The 21,505-nt window shown below is 39.2% G+C and overlaps 1 protein-coding gene across 1 annotated transcript in view; it reads left to right on the forward strand.

Moving 5' to 3' along the window:
* Positions 1–21,505, forward strand: part of DMGDH (dimethylglycine dehydrogenase) — a 69,055-nt gene that overhangs the window by 3,181 nt on the left and 44,369 nt on the right. Inside the window, exons 3-7 of the mRNA XM_061158513.1 lie at positions 6,394–6,492; positions 8,210–8,374; positions 11,511–11,715; positions 18,490–18,738; positions 21,239–21,437. Of these exons, the coding sequence (XP_061014496.1) occupies positions 6,394–6,492; positions 8,210–8,374; positions 11,511–11,715; positions 18,490–18,738; positions 21,239–21,437 (917 nt within the window). The remainder of the gene's footprint in view (positions 1–6,393; positions 6,493–8,209; positions 8,375–11,510; positions 11,716–18,489; positions 18,739–21,238; positions 21,438–21,505) is intronic.

Consider the following 21,505-nt stretch of genomic DNA (forward strand, 5'->3'; position numbering starts at 1 on the left):
GTTCCTCCAGGGTTGGAGAAGGGATAGGCTACCCACTCCAGTATTCTTGGGCTTCCCTGGTGGCTCAGCTGGTAAAGAATCTGCCTGCAATGCGGGAGACCTCGGTTTTGTCCCTGGGTTGGGAAGATCCCCGGGAGAAGGGCAAGGCTACCCACTCCAGTATTCTGGCCTAGGGAATTCCATGGACTGGATAGTCCATCAGGTCACAAAGAGTCAGACACGACTGAGCGACTTTCACTCACTCACTGTATTGTGTCAGGCCAGAACTGTTCTAGGAGATGAGGACACAGCAGTGCCCAAAAGAAAGCCCTGCCCTCACAGTCACATTCTGGTGGGGCAGATGGAAACCACATCAGCGATGCTCCTGAGTAATCAGTGCTAGAAGAGTAGAGCCGGGTAGAGGGATTCAGAATCATGGGGGCTGAAGAGCCTGAAGGCTACTTTGAAAAAGCGACACTTGAGCAGAGATGGGCAGAAGTGAGGGAGTGAGGGGGCCATGAGGCTGTCCTGGTGAGAGCAGGTAGGCAGACGGAAATTTTAACGAGTGGGAATACCCAAGACGGTGAGCTTACACTGTTGTCACACTTCTGGATTGTAAAAGGAGGGTGTGCATTTTAACATCTTAATTACTAATTTGTTCATTTATAGTCAATTGATTTAATGTAACCTGCATTTTAGTTACTGGATTCCCTGCACTATCACTTCTTAAACATCTCATGCATAATAATGGTAAAAATAAAACAGTATCTCCTTAGCCTAAGATCTTTTTAAGAAAAGTAGGCAAAATTTTTAAGATGATAGCTTCTTGTTAAAAGTTAACTGTGCAAAAATTTCTCCTTAAGCAGAGAGATACCAGGATGAGTTGGAAAGGCATTATCTGCTTTGTGACCAAGTTGTAGACTCTGGTTCACAAAATGAGGTTCATGGAGTATGGACTGAAGTTGGACTCATGCATCAGAAGCCAGGTTATATGGGCTCCTGCAAATGAGGACAGCAAAAATGGAATTGCCCTAGGAAGCAGATTAGAGGAATTCTGGCAAATCAAGGGGTCTCCCATCAAGGAGCATCATGAGGATATCCCACATGTTAGAATTTTTTGAGATATAACTGACATGTTAGTTTTAGGTATACAGCATAATGATTTGATATTTGTATATGTTGAAAAATGATCACAATAAGTCTAACTAACATCCATTATCACACATAGTTACAAAACTTTTTCTTGTGAAAAAAAAAAAAAACAAACATTTAAGATTTACTCTCTTTGCAACTTTCAAATATGCATTACTGTATTGTTAGCTATAGTCACCATGCTGTATGGTACATCCCCCGGGACTTATTATCTTATAACTGGAAGTTTGTGCTTTTTGACCTCCTTCACCCATTTTACCCATCCCCCAACCCCTGCCTCTAGGAACCATCAATCTATTCTCTGTATCTCTGAGTTTTCTTGTTTTGTTTGTTTTTATTTTATTTTATTTTATTTTTTTTTTTTATTTTTTTTATTATTATTATTATTTTTTTCCAGTGGGTTTTGTCATACATTGATATGAATCAGCCATGGATTTACATGTATTGTTTGTTTTTAGATTCTGTATGTAAATGAGATCATTCAGTATTTGAGATTTATAGTTCTTTGCCTGTTTTATTTAGCATAATGCCATCAAGCTTCATCCACATTGTTGCAAATGACAAAATTTCTTTCTTTTTTATGTCTGATTAATATTCCATTATATATATATATAATTATATATATCTATATGTGTATACATATATATATCTCCATTCATTTTTAACATAGAGAAGTTTTGGAGTAAATATGGAAATGTGGAAGTTTGAGGGGCCAGATGAAGAGACAGACTACAAAATTAAAGGCAGTTTCACTAAGTACAACGCATGCTCAAGAATAAACATTTCTGGAACAAGGGGAATCAGATCCTTTGCGGAGGAAGGCGCAGCTTGTGAACATTCAAAATGGAGTAACAAATCCCCACAGTCCTGAGGTTTTGCTATATTTTAATGAGACTGCTTTGTCAGCACCTGATACTACTATTGATATCAATATAGAACATTTCTTGTAGGATGGAAGGAAAGGGGAGAGGATGGTGTAAGAAGTGGTTTTGGTCCAAGGGGTCCCTGGGAGAGGCTGCTCCTGGGAATGGTGCTAAAGAGGATGTTTTGGAGGGCTGAGAACTAAAGATGCAAAAATTTTCATTTAGGGTGTAAGAAAACAATATTAGACCTTTCTATTTATTTTATGTAAAATGTAAGAAAGAAATTAATCTTTATTGATCTTTATAAATAGCCCTTGCCTTTGATGTGGTTGACGTATTGTGTATGATGACAGGATTGGCTGGGGAGAGGTTGACACTCTACACGGGAAGCATCCTCATTCTCTCTTTTGTCTCCAATCAGTCATAACATATTGCAGAGCATGTGTTGTAGGATATCAACAGGATATTGAGTTCCAGGATATTGTGATTGATTTTATAGAAACAAGGCTTTAAATAATATTATTTGTGATGAAAAGGAGAGTGAATGACTTTGAGAATGTTATACTACACAGAGGTTAATTGGTTATACTGTAACAGTAATTAAAAGAGTTGTAAAATTTAAAGTTTTTCTTTTGAAAAAAGACAAATGTCCCCAGTTTGGTGATCTCTGCAGTGATGGAAATAGCTGCCAGGCAGTCTATGTAGCATAAACATATAAAACAATAGATGTAGTCTATTCCTTCAAATTCAAGGTGGTGTTCACAATAAGTGAAAAACAATGAATTTTTGCAAAATAGTCCCGTTGGAAAGAAAGCATTTTGAGAAGGGATATTTGGAAATGTTATCATGATTAGATTTTTTTCTTACCAAAATGATATATCACCTAGAAAAACTCTCATGTATGCAAGAGATACATTTAAATTTAAATACATTTAATATTCTCCCAAATAAGGAGTTTCAGTGGGGTTTGTATCCCTTTGTTGAAAATATAAAATGTGAAAGTGAAGTGAAAGTGTTAGTCACTCAGTCGTGTCTGACTCTTTGTAACACCATGGACTATAGTTCACCAGGTTCCTCTGTCCGTGGGATTTTCCAGGCAAGAATACTGGTGTGGACTTCCATTCCCTTCTCCAGGGGATCTTCCCAACCCAGGAACTGAACCCAGGTCTCTGGCATTGCAGGCAGATTCTTTACTTCTCACTGCCCTAGCAGCAAGGAAACTAGGTTAGTGTGAATTGTTCAATAGAAATAGTTATTCTAGTTCAGTAGGAATAGATTAACTTTTCCTTCATCAGAAATTCATAGAAGAATTTGTTCCCTAGGCAAAGGATATTTGGCTAAACGTTTTGAGTAAAAGTTTTACAAATATCCATGTGACTCTTGCAGAAGAGAGATCATTAACTCATTCTATGAAAATAGCTTCCCAGGATAAGGAAGAAGAAGACTGATGTAGTGTAGATAGGTCACTTTCTGGTGGCCTGACTTAACCTAGGTTAAACTTAGAGGATCTTGAGGAGTGAATGATGGACAGAATCCTAGGCCCAGGCTCACGAATATACATTTTCTCGACTACACAAGATGTAGGGAGACAAAATTGAATTCTTTAGAAGATACCTGAAAGCCAAGGATTCTCTATTATTGAACTAGAAATGTTCATATCATACTAGATAACAATCATGTAAAGAAGGATGAGATGTTTGGCTAAAAGTTAGGGAGTCTGACTCACAGTTGAATCATTATGGGGCTGGACTATGAGAGAACTTATAAGTTGGGGCAACATTTTTCTCAGAAAACTAGCCAAACACTAGAACAAGTACTTGATAGACACCCCAAGATTCTGGTCCATAAAAGATGATTGATGAACTTTAATGGTGGTGGTTTTTTTTTTTTTTTTAATGTAAGTACAGTTGATTTATAATGTTCTGTTAGTTTCAGGTATACTATCAGGTTGGTACAAACAAACTTGTGGTTTGGGACCATGAATTGTAAATCATTATAAGCAGACTTAAACACATCTTTATTAAGCAAAATAGGAACCGTTATGATCAAAACATTTTTGCCAACAAGAAATAAGTTTGTTTTTTCCTGTAGCATCAAAGTCTGTGCTTCAGGGTTCAGTGAACTCTTGGAAAGCATTTTCTGCTTACCACCAGTTGTAGACGTGTTTTTCCTGTAAAAAGTTGTCAAGATGCTTGAATAAGTGTAGTCAGTTGGCAAGAGATCAGGTGAATGTGGCAGATGAGGCAAAATGTTGTAGCCCAATTTGTTCAACTTTTGGAGTGTTGGTTGTGTAACGTGTGGTCAGTTATCGTCACGGAGAAGAATTGGGCCCTTTCTGTTGACCAGTGCTGGCTGCAGGCATTGTGGTTTTCGATGCATTTCATCAATTTGCTGAGCATACTTCTCAGATGTAATGGTTTCACCAAGATTCAGAAAGCTGTAGTGGATCAGATGGGCAGCAGACCACCAAACAGTGACCATAACATTTTTTGGGTGTAAGTTTGGCTTTGGAAAGTGCTTCGGAGCTTCTTGTCAGTCCAACCACTGAGCTGGTCATCAACAATTGTCATATAAAATCCACTTTTCATCACATGTCACCATCCGATCAAGAAATGGTTCAATATTTTTATGTAGAATAAGAGAATATTGCACTTCAAAATGATGATTTTTTTGATTGTCAGTCAGCTTGTGAGATGCCCACTTATCAGGTTTTTTCACCTTTCCAATTTGCTTCAAATGCTGAATGACCATAGAACAGTTGATGCTGAGTTCTTCAGCAAGTTTTTCTGTATTTGTAAGAGGGTCAGCTTCAATGATAGCTCTCTATTGGTCCTTGTCAACTTCCAATGGCCGGCTACTATGCTTCTCATCTTCAAGGCTCTTGTCTCCTTTATAAAACTTCTTGAATTGCCATCACACTGGGCCAAATGAGTTGTTGATGTTGTGAATTGTCTCTGCTGCTTTATGACCCATACTGAACTCAAATAAGAAAATCACTTGAATTTGCTTTTGTCAAAATCATTTCCCTAGTTTAAAATAAATATAAAATACATAGCAAGTAGTAAGTCAGCTAAAAAACATAAAGTGAGAAATGTGCATTGAAATGATGTATAGCATAACCACACTTATTTAAGAATGTATTCCAATATCAAATGCAAAGTTCAGCACTGCAAAACTACAATTACTTTTGCACCAACATAAAACAAAGTGATTCAGATATATATATTTTATTTTTCAGAGTCTTTTCTATTACAGGTTATTACAACACATTAAACATGGTTCTCTGTGCTAAACAGTGGATCCTCATTATTTACCTATTTTATATATAGCAGTATGTATCTGTTAATCTCAAGCTCCCAATTTATCCCTCCCCCAGCCCTTTTCCCTTTGGTAGCCATTAGTTTGTTTTCCCCATCTGTGAGTCTGTGTCTGTTTTGTACATAAGTTCATTTGTATCTTTTTTTTAGATTCTGCATCCAAGTGATATCATATGATATTAATGGGGGTGTCTTTGAGTTCAAGAGAACCAAATGCCAGTACCATCCTAGAAGAACCTTATATATACTCCTAAACAGATTTTATTTTAAACAGATTGTGTTTGGATGAGCCTTCCAGGGTAAATTAGCTACAGAATGGGGCCCCAGACATTTAATTGAGAGAATCGTCTTCATATCATGGCTTCGAATTCTTTGTCTGGATGCTCTATTCTATCTGCTAGAATTGATAGAAGAGGTTTCAGAATGCAGTCTTTAAATTTTTTCTTGAGACTGATCATTCAGTATTGACTCAGGAAATATTTGTGGAGTACAGTCTGTGTGCTCGTTCATGAAACTGGTTAAGCTATGACAAAAGTCTGTTTACCACTCAGTAGGCTCTAGCTCTTGGGAATGTTCTAGTTCTTCAGTTCTGGAAATTTCAAGAAAGGAAACAGGAGGGCTGCTCAATTCAAGGGAATGGTGGGGACTGGGACGAGGAAAACTTTTTGCCCTCTTGTTCATAGTTCTTCTTAAGGGAACACACATGCTTTGTTAGTTTGACATGTGTCACCCCCCCATTCTTCCTAATAGTGTATATTCCTAACCTAAGTGACTCCATCTAAGTCATCCCATTTCTGAATCTGCAAACAACTCTTTCTCTAATAACTTTTATGGACTTAACGTATATGTTTGTTGGCTGGTTCTTGCATTATTTATGTGGTTCAGATGGGTTCTTATAACGGTCATGAGCCTTAAGCAATGTGTGTTCAAACTGATTCTGATCTATTTTCACCCCTAAAGGACTGGCTGGTACTTCTCAGTTTCTCACCAACAGTAATTTAATTCTTAACAGATAAATTATTAACATTTTGAAAATGTTAATTTTTTTTTTTTTGGTATTTCCTTTCCTCCCCACTTTTAAGGCAGGTTTAACAACTTACTTTCATCCTGGAATAAACTTAAAGAAAATACATTACTATAGCATCAAACTTTATGAGAAACTGGAAGAAGAAACTGGACAGGTAAATGCATTTAACTTGAAATTATCTTTTAGGTCAGTTTCTGAGATACAGAAGATTACTGAAGGATTTTGATATCATCATGTTTCACTGTCTGTAGTGACATCTATGGCACATGAAATGTCTAATGTGGTAGAAGATTCTGCTGAGAGTTTAAGATGAGAACCTCTAGAGCTTACCTTTCAATCAACTGAATTTCTTGAAGTGTATTACCCATGTAATTACCTGCTCCTCTTGATTTTTTAAATGAGAAGAGAATAAAAAGCAGATTTTAAAAATATCTTTGGTCAGCTACTATATCTGGAAACTAAGAAGTCAGAGCCTTTCAGCACTGGTTTGCAAATGATCTGATGATCATACATGCCAGATTGTCACATGACTTTGAAAATTGCTTCCCTTAAAGCCTCTTACTTTTATTTTCATCTCATCTCATTTGTATTAGTACTTCAAAATAAAGTGGCAGGCAAAGAGTATCCATTGACTAAGACTGACGTCTACTTAAAATTTTCATGCCATTCCCCTTGCCTAAAACCATCACATGGCTCCCCACAGTCTACAGGACAAAAGCCAAGGAAGAGGGGCCTTTATTAGCTAAGTGCTGCCTGCCTTCCCAACATTTTCTCTTGCCACTCTTTGCTATGCTTATATGCTTCAGCTATTCTTAATTGTGTACAGTTCTAGAATGAGCTAATCTCTGTCCCTGAGACAGTATTCCCTCTGGTCCCCATTTCAGCATCACCCTCCACCTTTCTGGGAGTCATCTGCTTTGAGAAGCCATCCCTGACTTTCTTCACCCAGCAATCAGACAGGACTGAGAGTGCATCTCTTGGTTCTAAGAACATGAGTGTACAACCCTCTTATAACACGAATCTCTCTCAACTGTGGTTGTTGCTTTGATTACTTTATTTAATTGGTCTTTCCTACAGACTCTGAGCAGGTTGAGGATAAGGACTGCATCTTTGTGACTGTTCTAGTTCTTCATTGCTGTGTGTGTGTGGGCTCTAGTTGCTATGAGCAGGGGCTGCTCTCTAGGTGCAGTGTGAAGGCTTCTCAATGCCGTGGCTTCTCTAGTTGCAGAGCACAGGCTCTAGAGCATGTCGGCTCAGTAGTTACAGCTCATGGGTTTCGCTGCTCCACAGCATGTGCAATCAAACTCCTTCACTAGCCGACGGATTCTTAACCACTGGGCCACGAGGGAAGTCCAAGGACTTCATTTTTGATCTCTGTCACTCAGGGCCTCGCTGAGAGCTTGGCCAAGTAAAGAACTTCAATAAATGCCAAATGAATGTTTCTTTCAGTTCATACTTATTCTCCTTGTTGCAACATTCTAATTCTTCATGTTCCCTCTTCAACTTTTTCTTTTTTCACATAATTTTCTTCCACTCTGCAGATGAACACTATCTCACGTGGTAATTATGCATTTAGCTATCTGTCTTTACCTGCAGACTGTAAGCTCCATCCAGACAGGGTCTTCCTCTCTCTTTTTCACAACAGCATCTCTAGGGGCTTAGCATGGTGCCTGGTACAAAGAAGGCACTTAGGGAATACTCCTTGAATGCGTATATTTTTGTATGAGGTAAACATGGTGTATAGTTATCACTATCATGAGTATTGAATCTCTTTTCTGGCACATCTGCATTTACATTGTGCTGGAGAAGAACCATGGTTGAGTGCCAAATCATGATTTACTTACGAGTTTTTATTGGCATCATTGTCGCAGGTGGTGGGATTCCATCAGCCAGGTAGTATCAGAATTGCTACAACTCCTGTAAGGGTGGATGAATTTAAATATCAAATGACTCGGACTGGCTGGCATGCAACAGAGCAGTATATTATTGAACCTGAAAAAATTCAAGAAATGTTTCCTTTACTCAACATGAATAAGGTATTTATCTTAAGGGCATTTTCACTATTTGTTATTTTTAATTAAGACTAGAAAATGTTATTTTAGAAAGTTAATTAAAAATAGAAAAACTTTGTGCATACATTTTGAACGACAAAATCAGATGTTTAACGCTGAAATTTGGGTAAATGACAAGGTGGGATATTATGTATGTTAAATAAAGTAAAAGTAATGAAAAATCAATTAGTTTTCTACCTATGACAACCAAAGAAACATTTTCAATACCTCTCTATTACTGTGTCCCTTGGATCTAGAGGTTTTCATAATAAACCTTCTGCTGAGACATGCAGAGAAAATAACTTGGTGTGATAAATATATGTGTAGAAAGAATGTATTATTAATTTTTTTAATAAAATCAAAGATAGAAATACATGATATACCTAATATATATGCTACACAAATATCACCTAACTCATAAATAAACTAGCTTGACAATCTCTGTGTCAGGTATTGATCTAACCAAATTTGGCTGAGAAAATCCATTTGGATATTTAGTGTCTTTTTGCTGAGTGATAATCCCTTTTGAACAATGACTAATACTGCACTACCTAACACTACAGCATATAATTATGTACTAGGTATTATGCTAAGCCTTTTACATGTATAATCTCATTTAATCTTCACAATAGGAGGCATTTGGGCTTCTCAGATGGCTCAGTGGTAAATAATCTGCCTGCCAATGCAGGAGACACACAAGAGCCATGGATTTATTCCCTGTGTCAGAAAGATCCCCTGGAGTAGGAAATGGCAACTCACTTCAGTACTCTTGCCTGGAAACTTCCATGGACAGAGGAGCCTGGTAGGCTACAGTCCATGGGGTCACAAAGAGTCATACAGGACTGAGTGACTGAACCCACCCACACCCACACACACACATTATCAAGAAACAGGAAATTGCAGCTTGGTTCACATGGTGGGCCCAAGACCATCCAGTTAGAAAGCTGGAGCAGAGGTTTGTACCTAGGCTCTCTGACTCCTTTATACGTACTGTCTCAGGGTATCAGGTAGGGCTGTTCAAGGAAGCAGAGGTTTGTGTTTCTCCCTGCTAAGTCCAGCAGTGTCTCTGATCCAAGAGAGTTCATCGCTTTGATCTGGGAGGTGGGGTTGTTTGCCTCTGGGAGTCTTCACAGGCTGCTGGTTCTCCCTTGTCTATAGTTTTGTGTGATTCCAGTGTAATGGCAGTTTGGTGTTGCATCGCATCACCAAATAATGCATTAACATTCTGCCACCACCTCTAGGAAACATATTCTTCTGTTTATATGTCAATCTTGGGGTGCTTTGCTGCAAGTCCTTACCATCACAGATTTTTCTCAAGAATATTAGGCAGTGGAAATATGTGGGAAGAGTATTCCCTGCATCTGGGCAGGGTTCCAAATCAAATAGATACAGGATCACTGCATAAGGACATATCCATTATAAAACACCAGTGTGATGTCTGTGTGTGTGTGTGTTAGTCACTCAGTCTTGTCCGACTCTTTGCAACTCCACGGACTATAGCCCACCGGGCTCCTCTGTCCATGGAATTCTCCAGGCAAGAATACTGGAGTGGATTGCCATTCCCTTCTCCAGGGGTTCTTCCCGACCCAGGGATTGAATCCCAGTCTCCTGCATTGCAGGTAGTTTCTTTACCATCTGAGCCACCAGGGAAGACAAGTGATGTTTAGAAGTTTACAATAATACAAATGCCATTGAAATCAAAAGTCTCTTGCACTAAACCTGTAACCAGAGACTGGATTAGTAATCCAAAACTTCCCACAAAGGAAAGCTGGGCCCCAGATGGCTTCCCTGGGCCCAGACATTTAAAGAAGAATTACTACAATTCTTCACAAAGTCTTCCAAAAATAGAAGAGAAGTGAACCCTTCCAAACATATTCTATGAGGCCAGAATGTATACCCAAACTAGACAAAGACATCACGGGAAAAGAAAGACCTGTATCTCTTATGAATACTGATGTAAAAAATCCTCAACAAAATACTAGCCAATTGAACTCAGCAACTTATAAAAAAAGATTCTTTAGCATAACCGAGTGGAATTTATCCCTTCTGCCGGGTTAGTTTAACATCTGAAAAATCAATCAATGTAACATTGCATAAATAGAATAAAGGATAAAAAGTACATGATCATCTCAACAGATGCAGAAAAAAAAATTGACAGAAGCCTCTTGTTCATACTTGGTGCTTAATAGATTTTTGTTGACTAGATGAGAACTAGCTATATATTTCAGTGCTCCCACCTTGTTTCATCTGAGTCGGATTCTTCTTTGTTTCTCCCTCAGTATCTCAAGCCCTAGCACAAAGTAGGAATTTAAGAACTAGTTGTTGAATGACTGAATCAAGTACACATTTTCCCGATAGCAGTTATATATTTATCATGTGAATTTATTAATAATATTAAATAATTAAATATAAATAACTGATCAACTAGTATTAGCTTTGACTACAAATGTCAGAAACCAAAATAATAATGCTTAGACAGGATAGGTGTTTATTTCTCTTTTACTTAGATAGTCCAGGCTTGAATGGTGACTCTTTTCCATGAAGACTTCAGGGACCCAGTTGCCTTCTAAATCACTGCCCTGCCATTCCTAGGGTGTGGCTATTTTGTTCTTATTCCAAGATGGCAGCTAGAGCACCAACCATCCTATCTGCATCATAGACAGCAGGGTGGAGGAAGGGACAAAGAAGGGACAGGAGGCATATGCCATTTGTCTTTTTAAAATGATTCATTGACCATGATACTTTCCTTTGCATTTCATTGACCAGAATTTAGTAACAGTTTTAGTTACCAGATGGAACTAATGGCTGCCAACTGTTGGACACTCTTTGTTCTTAGTGTTTACGTGTCTAAAACAATGTTTGTCTTCCATTGCTTTCTGGGGGAGGGGAGAATGAATGTTGGAGACAACTGCAAACCTCTTTCAAATAGCTTGTTTACTTAGCTCTAAATGTGACTCCTACTTAGGTCTGAACTTGGACAGGGAAAATAAAGTGAAGATGGAACAATCTGATGCCATGATGCATTTTTAAAGTTAAGCTTTACTAAATATTTGCTGGTAGGACGCTGAATAAGTATATATATAAATTCATTTGAATATTGACTCTTGTATGATCCATTTAGATTTTAGCTGGACTGTATAATCCTGGAGATGGTCACATTGATCCTTACTCTCTAACTATGGCCCTGGCGGCTGGGGCTAGGAAATATGGTGCCCTTTTAATATATCCTGCCCCAGTGACTTCTTTGAAACCAAGGTCAGATGGAACATGGGATGTTGAAACACCACATGGATCTATGAGAGCAAATAGAATTGTGAATGCTGCAGGTAAGCATCTTTTCTAATAGTGGTTTTTTTTTTGTTCAAGTGGCAAAGAAATAAGATATTTAGCTATAAAGTAATGTTTTATACTCTAAACATTGTTATTAAACACTGTGATGCTCCCATGTTGAACATTTTGTCTGTTTCTAAGCTACAAATCTCTCCCTCCATCACCTTGTTCTTCATATCTGAGATATGACTGTGTCCTTGGTTATCTATAAGAAGTTGGTTTTCCATCTTATTCTGTTCCAGGTCATATTTTGCCAAACTATACTTCTTTTTCCTTCCTAAATTTTTGCCTTCTTTACAATAATAAGCAAATTCTTTTTTTTTCCAATTGTTTTTATTAGTTGGAGGCTAATTACTTTACAATATTGTAGTGGTTTTTGCCATACATTGACATGAATCAGCCATGGATTTACATGTGTTCCCCATCCTGAGCCCCCCTCCCACAAATTTCTAATGTTCAAATTCATCAAAATGTATGAGAAAGGATACAAATGATCAAAAAGAAAATTTGATCATTTGTATCCTTTCTCATACATTTTGATTACTTGACTCTATTCAAAAAACTTTTAACTCAGTAAATGTATTGCATAATCTTTTCTTTAGTTTGCTCTGCTACAATTTAGACTCGGAATGTTGAAGCCAAAAAGGGATATTTGAGATAATTGAACAACTCACTCATTTTCCATTTGTGAGGATCAAAGTCCAAGAAGTTTAAGCTTATTGCAAGGTGACAGTTATGCTAAATGGCAAAATGACAGTTATGTCAAAGCCAGGACTTGAACCTGGGTCTTTGGATTCTTGAGCTAACACACTTTCTATCAGGTCCTTTGCCTATGAAGTAATTTTCAAATAACACACTAAAAAATAAATTCTTGTGCAAATGAAATGGCTTGTACAGTCTAAGCTGGGCTATTAATTTATATTTACCTATGGTGCATAATGGTTAATTTAAAACCTAAAATAAGCATGAGGCAGCTGTTGATTTTCTCATGGTCTGCTCTTTGAGTCATTGCTTATATTTACAAAGGGAAAACAACCTTTATATTTATCAGATCAGATGATATGCCATGAGAACATGCCAGAAGCAAGTACTCTTAGGATTCTTTCCTTTAAACTGTATCTTCTGTTTGATGTTATTTTTTTAACAAAACATCTTTAGTGACCCTGGAAAAAGTAATGTCTTCAATATTTAAGAGTTTATGTTAGTATTTCTGACTTTTTCTAATCCATGCTCCCATTTGTAAAGCTTAAAAATCTCATTCTTTGACATCATTTGAAATTCTAAATAATGTAAGATGACTTGCCTAAAAAATAAAAGCAAAAACATTGCTTTGTTTTTGAACTTCACTTGCCCTGACCCCAAGGAAATCTCCATCAGGAACCCCCTCTAACCCCCCACTGTCCTTGGGCACACCTGGTCTAAATTCTGCCAGAAGATATAAGGCAACAAAATCGTTCGTTCTCTTTTTCCAAGTAGCAAAAATTCTTTGTCATCTTGCAACTTTCTTTATGGTCTCATGAATTCAGCCTCTAAAAACATTTGACAGTTTTCATAGTGATAGTAAATACTAAACAGACATTCTCTGACTTCTTATCCAGCACCTGTGACAGACATTGCTCATTGATCACTGAACTCACTTCAGAGAGACTTGGACAAACTCCATAGTTTTTCTTAGACAGTGCTTCAGGCAGCCACATGCTCTCAACTGTTTTGAGAAATAACATAGAAGACCTTAATTTAACACATTTATCTATTATTTTCCTAAAATGGATAAATACTTATTCATACAATTCATTGCCATCATAAAATTTCTTTTTTCTAAAGCACAATTTGTGAGGAATCACTGAAGAGAAAGAATAATTTCCAAAGAGATCTGACCTAAGTCTAGGACATTGGTTACCAGATGAGGTATTCTGTGCAGCTGTGCAATCTTGTGGGGTGGCCTGGGCAGAGGAGAACAAGGGCAGGAGGTCCTGGAGAAGTATTTCTGGTGTTGGCCGCAAAAAACAAATCCCAGAGCAGCATCAGAAAAACTGTTCTTCAGATGTCCTGCTTCTGAACGCCTTTGCTCCGGATGTCTTTAACTCAGCCACATCTGAGTTCCATCCTCGGGTCTTGATAACTCCAGGTAGCTTCTGTTCACAGTTGTATATGAAGAGCTGTGTGCTTGGGCACTTGGTTGCTCAGTTGTGTCTGACTCTTTGCGACCCCTTGGACTGCAGGCTGCCAGGTTCCTCTGTCCATGGGATTTCCCAGGCAAGAATACTGGAGTGGGTTGCCATTTCCTCCTCCAGAGAATCTTCCCAACCCAGGGATTGAGTCTGCCTCTCTTGCATTGACAGGCAGAGTCTTTATCACTGAGCCTCCTAGGAAGCCATGCGAAGAACTGTGTTGTCTCAATTCTCGGTTCTTTATGCCATTCAGATCACATCTCAGCCCCATATCTTTTTTTTTTTTTTCCTTTTTCTTCTCCATTTCTTTCCTTCCATTGGCAAACGTTATTGGAGAAAATCTAACTTATCACATATTAGTACTCTGTGAAAGGTATGGAGGAGTGTGTGCTTATTTATGTCTGTTTACAAAAATACCATTTACTTTTAAGTATGGAAGTTCCCCTAAATGTAAGCCTCCAGTAATTGGGGGTGAAATTTTGGACATACCCTCTTCTATACTTAAAGCTAGCAATGATTAATTTTATGAATAAAAGCAACCATCTGCAGAAGGCATTGTACTGACATGATTTAGAATGTGTGTCTGATGGAATGTTTCCCAGAGTTATTTGGTGAGACCAAGATGTCTCATAAATTTCAGAGCTAGCCTTCTGGCAGCTCTGAAGCCTAATTAACATCACTGGAACATAGACTTGGAAATATAACCAAAATGTAGAAGATGTAAAGGCCACTATTAGTTACTCAACTGTACCATAACCTGCTAAATGTTTCTTTACATGGAGTTATAACAGAAGGCTGCTGAGTCTTCAGGATACCACAAAAAAGGAAGTCTAAAGGCAAAAATTTGTCAGTTTGCTGATGTATCTCCAGCACTGTCCAGGGCAGTGGGGCTCTCTTGACCAGAGACACGTTATTGCCAGCTATGTGACCTGGGCAAGTTACCCATTTGTAAAACAAACATGTGTGTGAAAGTGTAAGTCACTTAGTCATGTCTGACTCTTTGTGACCCCATGGACTGTAAGCTGGCAGGTTCCTTTGTCCATGGAATTCTTCAGGCAAGAATACTAATTGCCATCTCAACAAGTTATTATGATCAGTAAATGAACTAATAATGTAAAGTACCCAGATAAGAGACTTCCCTAGTGGCTTAGTTGGTAAAGAATCTGCCTGCAATGCAGGTGACCCAGGTTCCATCCCTGGATGGGGAAGATCCCCTGGAGAAGGAAATGGCAATCCACTCCAGTATTCTCGCCGGGGAAATCCCATGGACAGAGGAGCCTGATGGGCTATAGTCCATGGGGGCGCAAAGAGTTGGACACAACTTAGCCACTAAACCACATAGAAAGCACTAAACAAAGTCAGTAGAATAATGACAATAATTTTGATTATTATAATTATTTCCTGGTAGGCCTATGCCCCGGTCTGGGAAACACTAGCATTGGGTGTATAGCTTCTTGGTACCAGCCTTAAGATTTCCACTCCTTTCAGTTGCTCTGCGGTCACCCAGCACACATTCTGCTGGTAATGTGACTTCCCACAGAGCTTGTTTTTCAAGCTAGGTGCATAAGAGTCACCATGAGAAGTTTCCCAGGTGGTCTGGCTGGGAAGCTGTATTTTAAACAAGGCCCCAGGTAGTACTGTCTGTACCAGATGGACTGTAAATATCTTTTGAGAAACACTGCTATTTCAGTGTTTGCAGTATATCTTGTTCCTACAGAGGAGGGAATGTGGGAAGCTTTTTGTTGAGCAAGCAGAGCTGAGGAACTGTTTCTCACCCTGCTGACCTCTTAGTGTGCAATAGGCTGACCTGCCTTTAGTTCTGCTCTGAACACGGCTTTGCTCATCCTTGGGGATCCAGCCTGAGCCCCAGAGCAGCTCAAGGGCAAGGGCAGGAGCTATTTGCTGTGATGCCTGATGATGAATGTTTCTCTTGACCTCATTTCCAATCTGCTCATTAAGCCCAAGTTAACTCTGTAAACTTTACCTAAGAATTTTCCTAACACAGTAAATCAGAAATGTGACTGGGTCATGCCAACATGAAGCCCAGTACTCAGCCAAAAAGAAGTGCTTAATTTTGTCCAGGCTTTGCCTCAGAGAACGTCACTATCATTGTCACTGTATAAACCATCTACTAGAAGTAAACTTGTCCACAAACCCGTACTGTTCATTTAAACCCCATTTCTATTAATCACTGCATTTTAAAAATAGAAGCCATTTCTAATGGTCATTTTTATTTATTGACTCTTCTATGTTTTTCAGATGGTAATGGTAGATCATAGAAGATTCCTCCACACTTGTTTCTCTTCCCTTTGAACTTGGTCAGTGAGTGATCTAGCAAGGGTTAAGTGTAATCCTGGCAAGATTTAGGTTAACTTGATTGACATATAGAGGAAGAGAATGCCAACAAACACCACCACAGTGTAGGGGAAAACAGTGTAGGGCTTGCTATGGGGTTTGGAGTAAGATAGTTATATGATAGTTATCCACTTTATTTTAATGATGAAGTATATTAATAAGCAAACAATTAGGTTCAGAAATTTGTAAATATGTTTGAGTAGGACAGAATTTATTTTCTTTAATTTTTGTTTTTAATTGAAATGAGCATATTAACTACTGCAGTGGTTTGAAATGCTAGGCTAAATATTTTGGCTTTTTATATTTTAAAACTGCTCCAGTGCATATAACTAGAATATGTGGCTTTACTATATTATCCTACAAAGTCCTGATATTGGTAATCTATATCTTTCTATCAGCAAGAATAAATTAAATCTTTAAATTATTTAAAGACCAGCAGGCAGCTCTAATGTCCCCAGGTAAGATTTTTGGTTTGCAAATGGACTCCCATTTCTGTTATCCAAGTGTGACCAGCTTAGCTGTTAGGCTAAAACAAATCAAGAGAATCCAAGAGTGATGTTTAGATGTCACATAAGAGAACATCATCAGGATTCTCAGATTCAACTAATAATTTGTGCCTAGCTCTCAACTTCATAGTGACAGAGACTTCAGGACTCCTTACCAGATTGCCTCCCACCAAGAAAATAACCAATAACAGCACCCAGAAATAGTTAAAAGTTTAGGGAATGCAACCTCTAAAGAAATAACTTGAGGGAAGATTCCCTAATCATTAGAATGATCATTCAACATTATTATGAAACAAACCAGCAAACGGGACCCAACATCCCCCCAATAAACCTCTGGTGGGTCAGGTGGCCCTGTATCCCTGACAAATAATTGCTTTTGTCATTTTAGGTTCTAAAATACCTTTATTCAGTCGAATATGTCTTGGATTTTTGGAATAGTCTTTCTGTAGCCAGAAAACCAATAAGATGTGACCACTCCAGAGTCTCCCAGTGTGAGCTTGGGAATGTCTCCTTATCATTTTGGACTTTAGCTCCACATCTGTAGACTGGAGAGTCACTGGGGAAGGGAGAGAATCAAGGGCCCTTTCAGCCACAACTTATCTGGCTCTGTCTTTTGCAGTTAGAACAAAGTAATGTTCGTTTCCCCCAAGACGTCGCTCCCGGGCACACTGTGAAGGGAGAAACAGGTTGTGGGGATGCTCACTTACCCACTGGCCCTCTCCCCTTTGCCGGGCACCACCTCCCTCCTGCTCAGGGTGCCTTCCGCCTTTGCAAAAAGGGCCTTACAGACATAGCCTAACTAAACTTTTAATATAACAGAGAATTTAAGGTGTTATTTTCCCCAAAGTATATACATTTTCAAATTTTAAGTTGACAGAACAATTCTGTATTTGTAAGAATTTTAGGCTCCAAGGATTTGGAGAGACAAGAGTCTGGGGGATAGAGGGCTGACTAGCAGGGTTGAATTTTCCATATTATTATGCTGATCACAGCTACACGGGGTCTCTTTCGTTGCCTGACCTCCCTATTGTACAAGTGAGGTCAGTCCATTACTGTCTTTTTAATATTTGTGACAGTTTAAATATTTGAGTTGTTTATTTTTTCCTTTTTCAACGAATTTTTTTGCCCCATACCTTTGCTTATGGGCAAAATACTTTTTCAGGAGTGGAGTTCCCTTAGATTCTTCAGAACTCTGGGGTAGTGTAAAGTATTGTCTTCTCTTTCCCCATTCAGTTTCGCAATGACAAAAAGTTTAAAGTTGTTGTGGGCATTCATTTCTTAAAAGTTAATTTTAGGGACGTATAGTTGCTTTTCAAAGTTGTGCAAATTTCTTCTGTACAGCAAAGTGATTCAGTATATATATATATATATATATACACATACATTCTTTTTCATATTCTTTTCCATTATGATTTATCACAGGATATTGAATATAGTTCCCTGTGTTATACAGTAAAACCTTCTTATTTATCCATCCTATACATACCAGTTTGCATCTACTAACCCCAGATTCTGTGCCCCCCGCCTTCCTTGGCAGTCACAAGTCTGTTCTCTATGCCGATGAGTCTATTTCTGTATCATGGATAAGTTCACTGGTGTTGTTATGACATTCTTTAGACTTTGCCATGAGTACTGAATTCTTCTAAATATTTTATTTTAATTGAAATGGCCATATCAATGGCATCTGTGGTACATTTTTCTGTGAAGTGACATCTTCTAATACTTTTTCTTATTTCAGGATTTTGGGCTCGTGAAGTAGGTAAGATGATTGGACTAGAACATCCTCTCATTCCGGTTCAACATCAGTATATTATCACATCGACCATCCCTGAAGTGAAAGCTTTAAAGCGAGAACTCCCAGTGCTCCGTGACCTGGAAGGATCGTTCTACCTCCGACAGGAAAGGGATGGGCTTTTGTTTGGTCCATATGAAAGTCAGGAGAAAATGAAAGTTCAGGACTCATGGGTCGCCAGTGGAGTCCCTCCAGGTGGGTTCAGCAAATAGAAGCTTGTGCAGGTCAGACACATATATATTGTCCTTCCCGTTGCTCTGGGCTGTTTGTAGAATAAGATGACACTGTGATACTAGACTATCAAATAGATACCTGGAACATTGAAAGTGAGGGGTTTGAGGTAAATTCTGCTCTCATATCCCTTTGAACAACCACAGCAGGGAGTAAGGAAAGAGAGTTGGTGTTAGAAGAGATGAAAAAAAGTGCTCCCCGCTGCTTTGGAAAGCCCCAGGTAATTTTTACCTGGCCACACCAACCTCCTGCCTCCCCCCTTCCTTCTCACTCCTCTGCTTACTTGGTCAAGTTTCTAGATTTGTATACAGCTCCTCTTGTGCTTTGACAGTTGGTAACACAACAGGTAGCAGAGATAGACATGCAGCCTGTTAAGAATGAAAGCCTTGAAATCTGCAGCGGAACAGGATAGGTTGGACTGCGAACTGAAGCTCTCTCCTGCTGCATAAATGGATATGGAAAAGGCTTAGGCCTCCATGCTAACTCTGGAGTACCATAGTTTCTCTTTTAAGTTCTGTAAGGGAGAAAAGAACCTGTTTTATTTATTTACTTTTATTTTTTTTAAAATATTTTCATGAAACTTTACTACAAAGCCAGATGAAGGATTGGGTCACCTAAGGAGGTATCTTGGGTTTTAATCTATAGGAGGAGCTAAAATGTCATTGGCACACAAATATGATAGAGAATATGAAGAAATGCAGGTGGAATGCTTTCTGGAATTATACTTTGATAAGCTGCTTGGGCTGCCGAGTGAATCCCTCCCTCCTAGTCTTCAAAGAACATCTTTGCCCAGTTACTGCACACGATAAACCACCTTCCACAGACATCAGGCCAGCCAGTTAAGGGCTTGGCTTTGCAGAGTGGGCTCTGCACGTTTGGGCCTGAGGGGAGTAGCTCCGATCCCAGAGAGAAGGCTGAGCTGCCACCTGGGGGCCCACCCCAGGTCCTTCCCCTGTGCTGGCAGCCTCTCCTCCACATAATGTTGAACAAATATTTAAATAACTCTGGTTGGAGAAAGAGCCAGACCATTGGCTGGCCCTGGGTGCCCACAGGCTCGGGTCTAACCCCCATGATCTGCAGGCCTCCCTGTCCCAGCATACTGTCTACAGAGGAGCAAGAAGGGGCTGGCTGGCAGCTATGTGGGAACACCCCAGTACCGGTGGAGACATTCTTTTAGCAGCTCATCTGTGGCCCTGCCCTCAGTAACCACGCCTTTCACGACGGAGAAGATGACTGTGTTCCAAGGCCTTGACTTTTCACAGTATTCTAGTCCTCGGTGTGTGGTGGGGAGAGGGCTTGAAGAATGAGGCCTACTTGCCATTCCTTCCCTGCTGAGAGCTAAAGTGAAGTGAAGTGAAGTGAAGTCGCTCAGTCGTGTCCAACTCTTTGCGACCCCGTGGACTGTAGCCCACCAGGCTCCTCCAGTCCATGGGATTCTCCAGGCAAGAATACTGGAGTGGGTTGCCATTTCCTTCTCCAGGGGATCTTCCCCACCTAGGGATTGAACCGAGGTCTCCCGCATTGCAGGCAGATGCTTTAACCTCTGAGCCACCAGGGAAGCCCCGCTGAGAGCTAAAAGGGATCTAGAATCCACCATCTGGATCTTAAAGTGGTTTTCCAATTATCCCCAGTGTCCTGAAACGACTTTGTAAACTCCCATTTGCCCTCAACTGAGAGGATGAAACAGAATTTTATAGTTAATTGAAGGATAAAAGATCTCTCTTGACAAACCAAGTTATTATTGTTGATTTTTAAAATTGTGATTGGGTTAAATACTGGAAACTGCTAATATGAATAAAATTTCCTATTATAAAGGTTACCTTTCATGATTTAATGTTTCAAGAAATAACATTATTATTCTCAGTATATAATATGATAATATAACAATACTCATCTGTTGATAGTGAATATCAAGTATAGAATTTAAAAAGAAAAAAGAAAAGTAACTTCCTTATAGGCCATCTTTAAATGTTAGCTTAGATTCAGGGATTTAAGTGACTTTGGAGCACATGTCAGGACAGGAGTGGTATCCTCACCTCAATGACATTTCTTTTTTTTAAACTTTTTATTTTGTACTGGGGTCTAGCTGAAAACAATATTGTGATGGCTTCAGGTGGGCAGCACAGGGACTCAGACAGACACATACATGTATCCACTCTTCCCCACGCTCCCTTCCCATCCAGGAGGCCACGTATCATTGAGCAGAGTTCCCTGTGCTGACCAGTAGGTCCTTGTTGGTTATCCACTTTAAATATGGCAGTGTGTACACGTGCATCCAAACTCCTTAACGACCCCTTCCCCCCCACACCCGACCCCGGCAACCGTAAATTCCTTCTCTAAGTCTGTGAGTCTGTGTCTGTTTTGTCAATAAGTTCATTTATATCATTTCTTTTTAGATTCCACATGTTAGGGATGTCGCAGAATATTTCTACTTCTCTGTCCGAACACTGACAATTCTTTTCAGGTTTTGGAAAGGAGCTCTTTGAGTCTGATCTAGACCGAATCATGGAACACGTTGAAGCTGCCATGGACTTGGTCCCAGTCTTGAAAAAGGCTGACATCATCAATATCGTCAATGGTCCCATCACCTACTCTCCTGACATTCTGCCTATGGTGGGGCCCCATCAGGGGGTCCGAAACTACTGGGTGGCTGTAGGTTTTGGGTGAGTATCTCTATGTAGTTGAACATTTATTATAGAGTTACATATTTTAGAGAAGTCTTGCCCCATAA

The sequence above is a fragment of the Dama dama genome, chromosome 12 (genome assembly GCF_033118175.1).
Source record: "Dama dama isolate Ldn47 chromosome 12, ASM3311817v1, whole genome shotgun sequence".
Classification (NCBI taxonomy): Eukaryota; Metazoa; Chordata; class Mammalia; order Artiodactyla; family Cervidae; genus Dama; species Dama dama.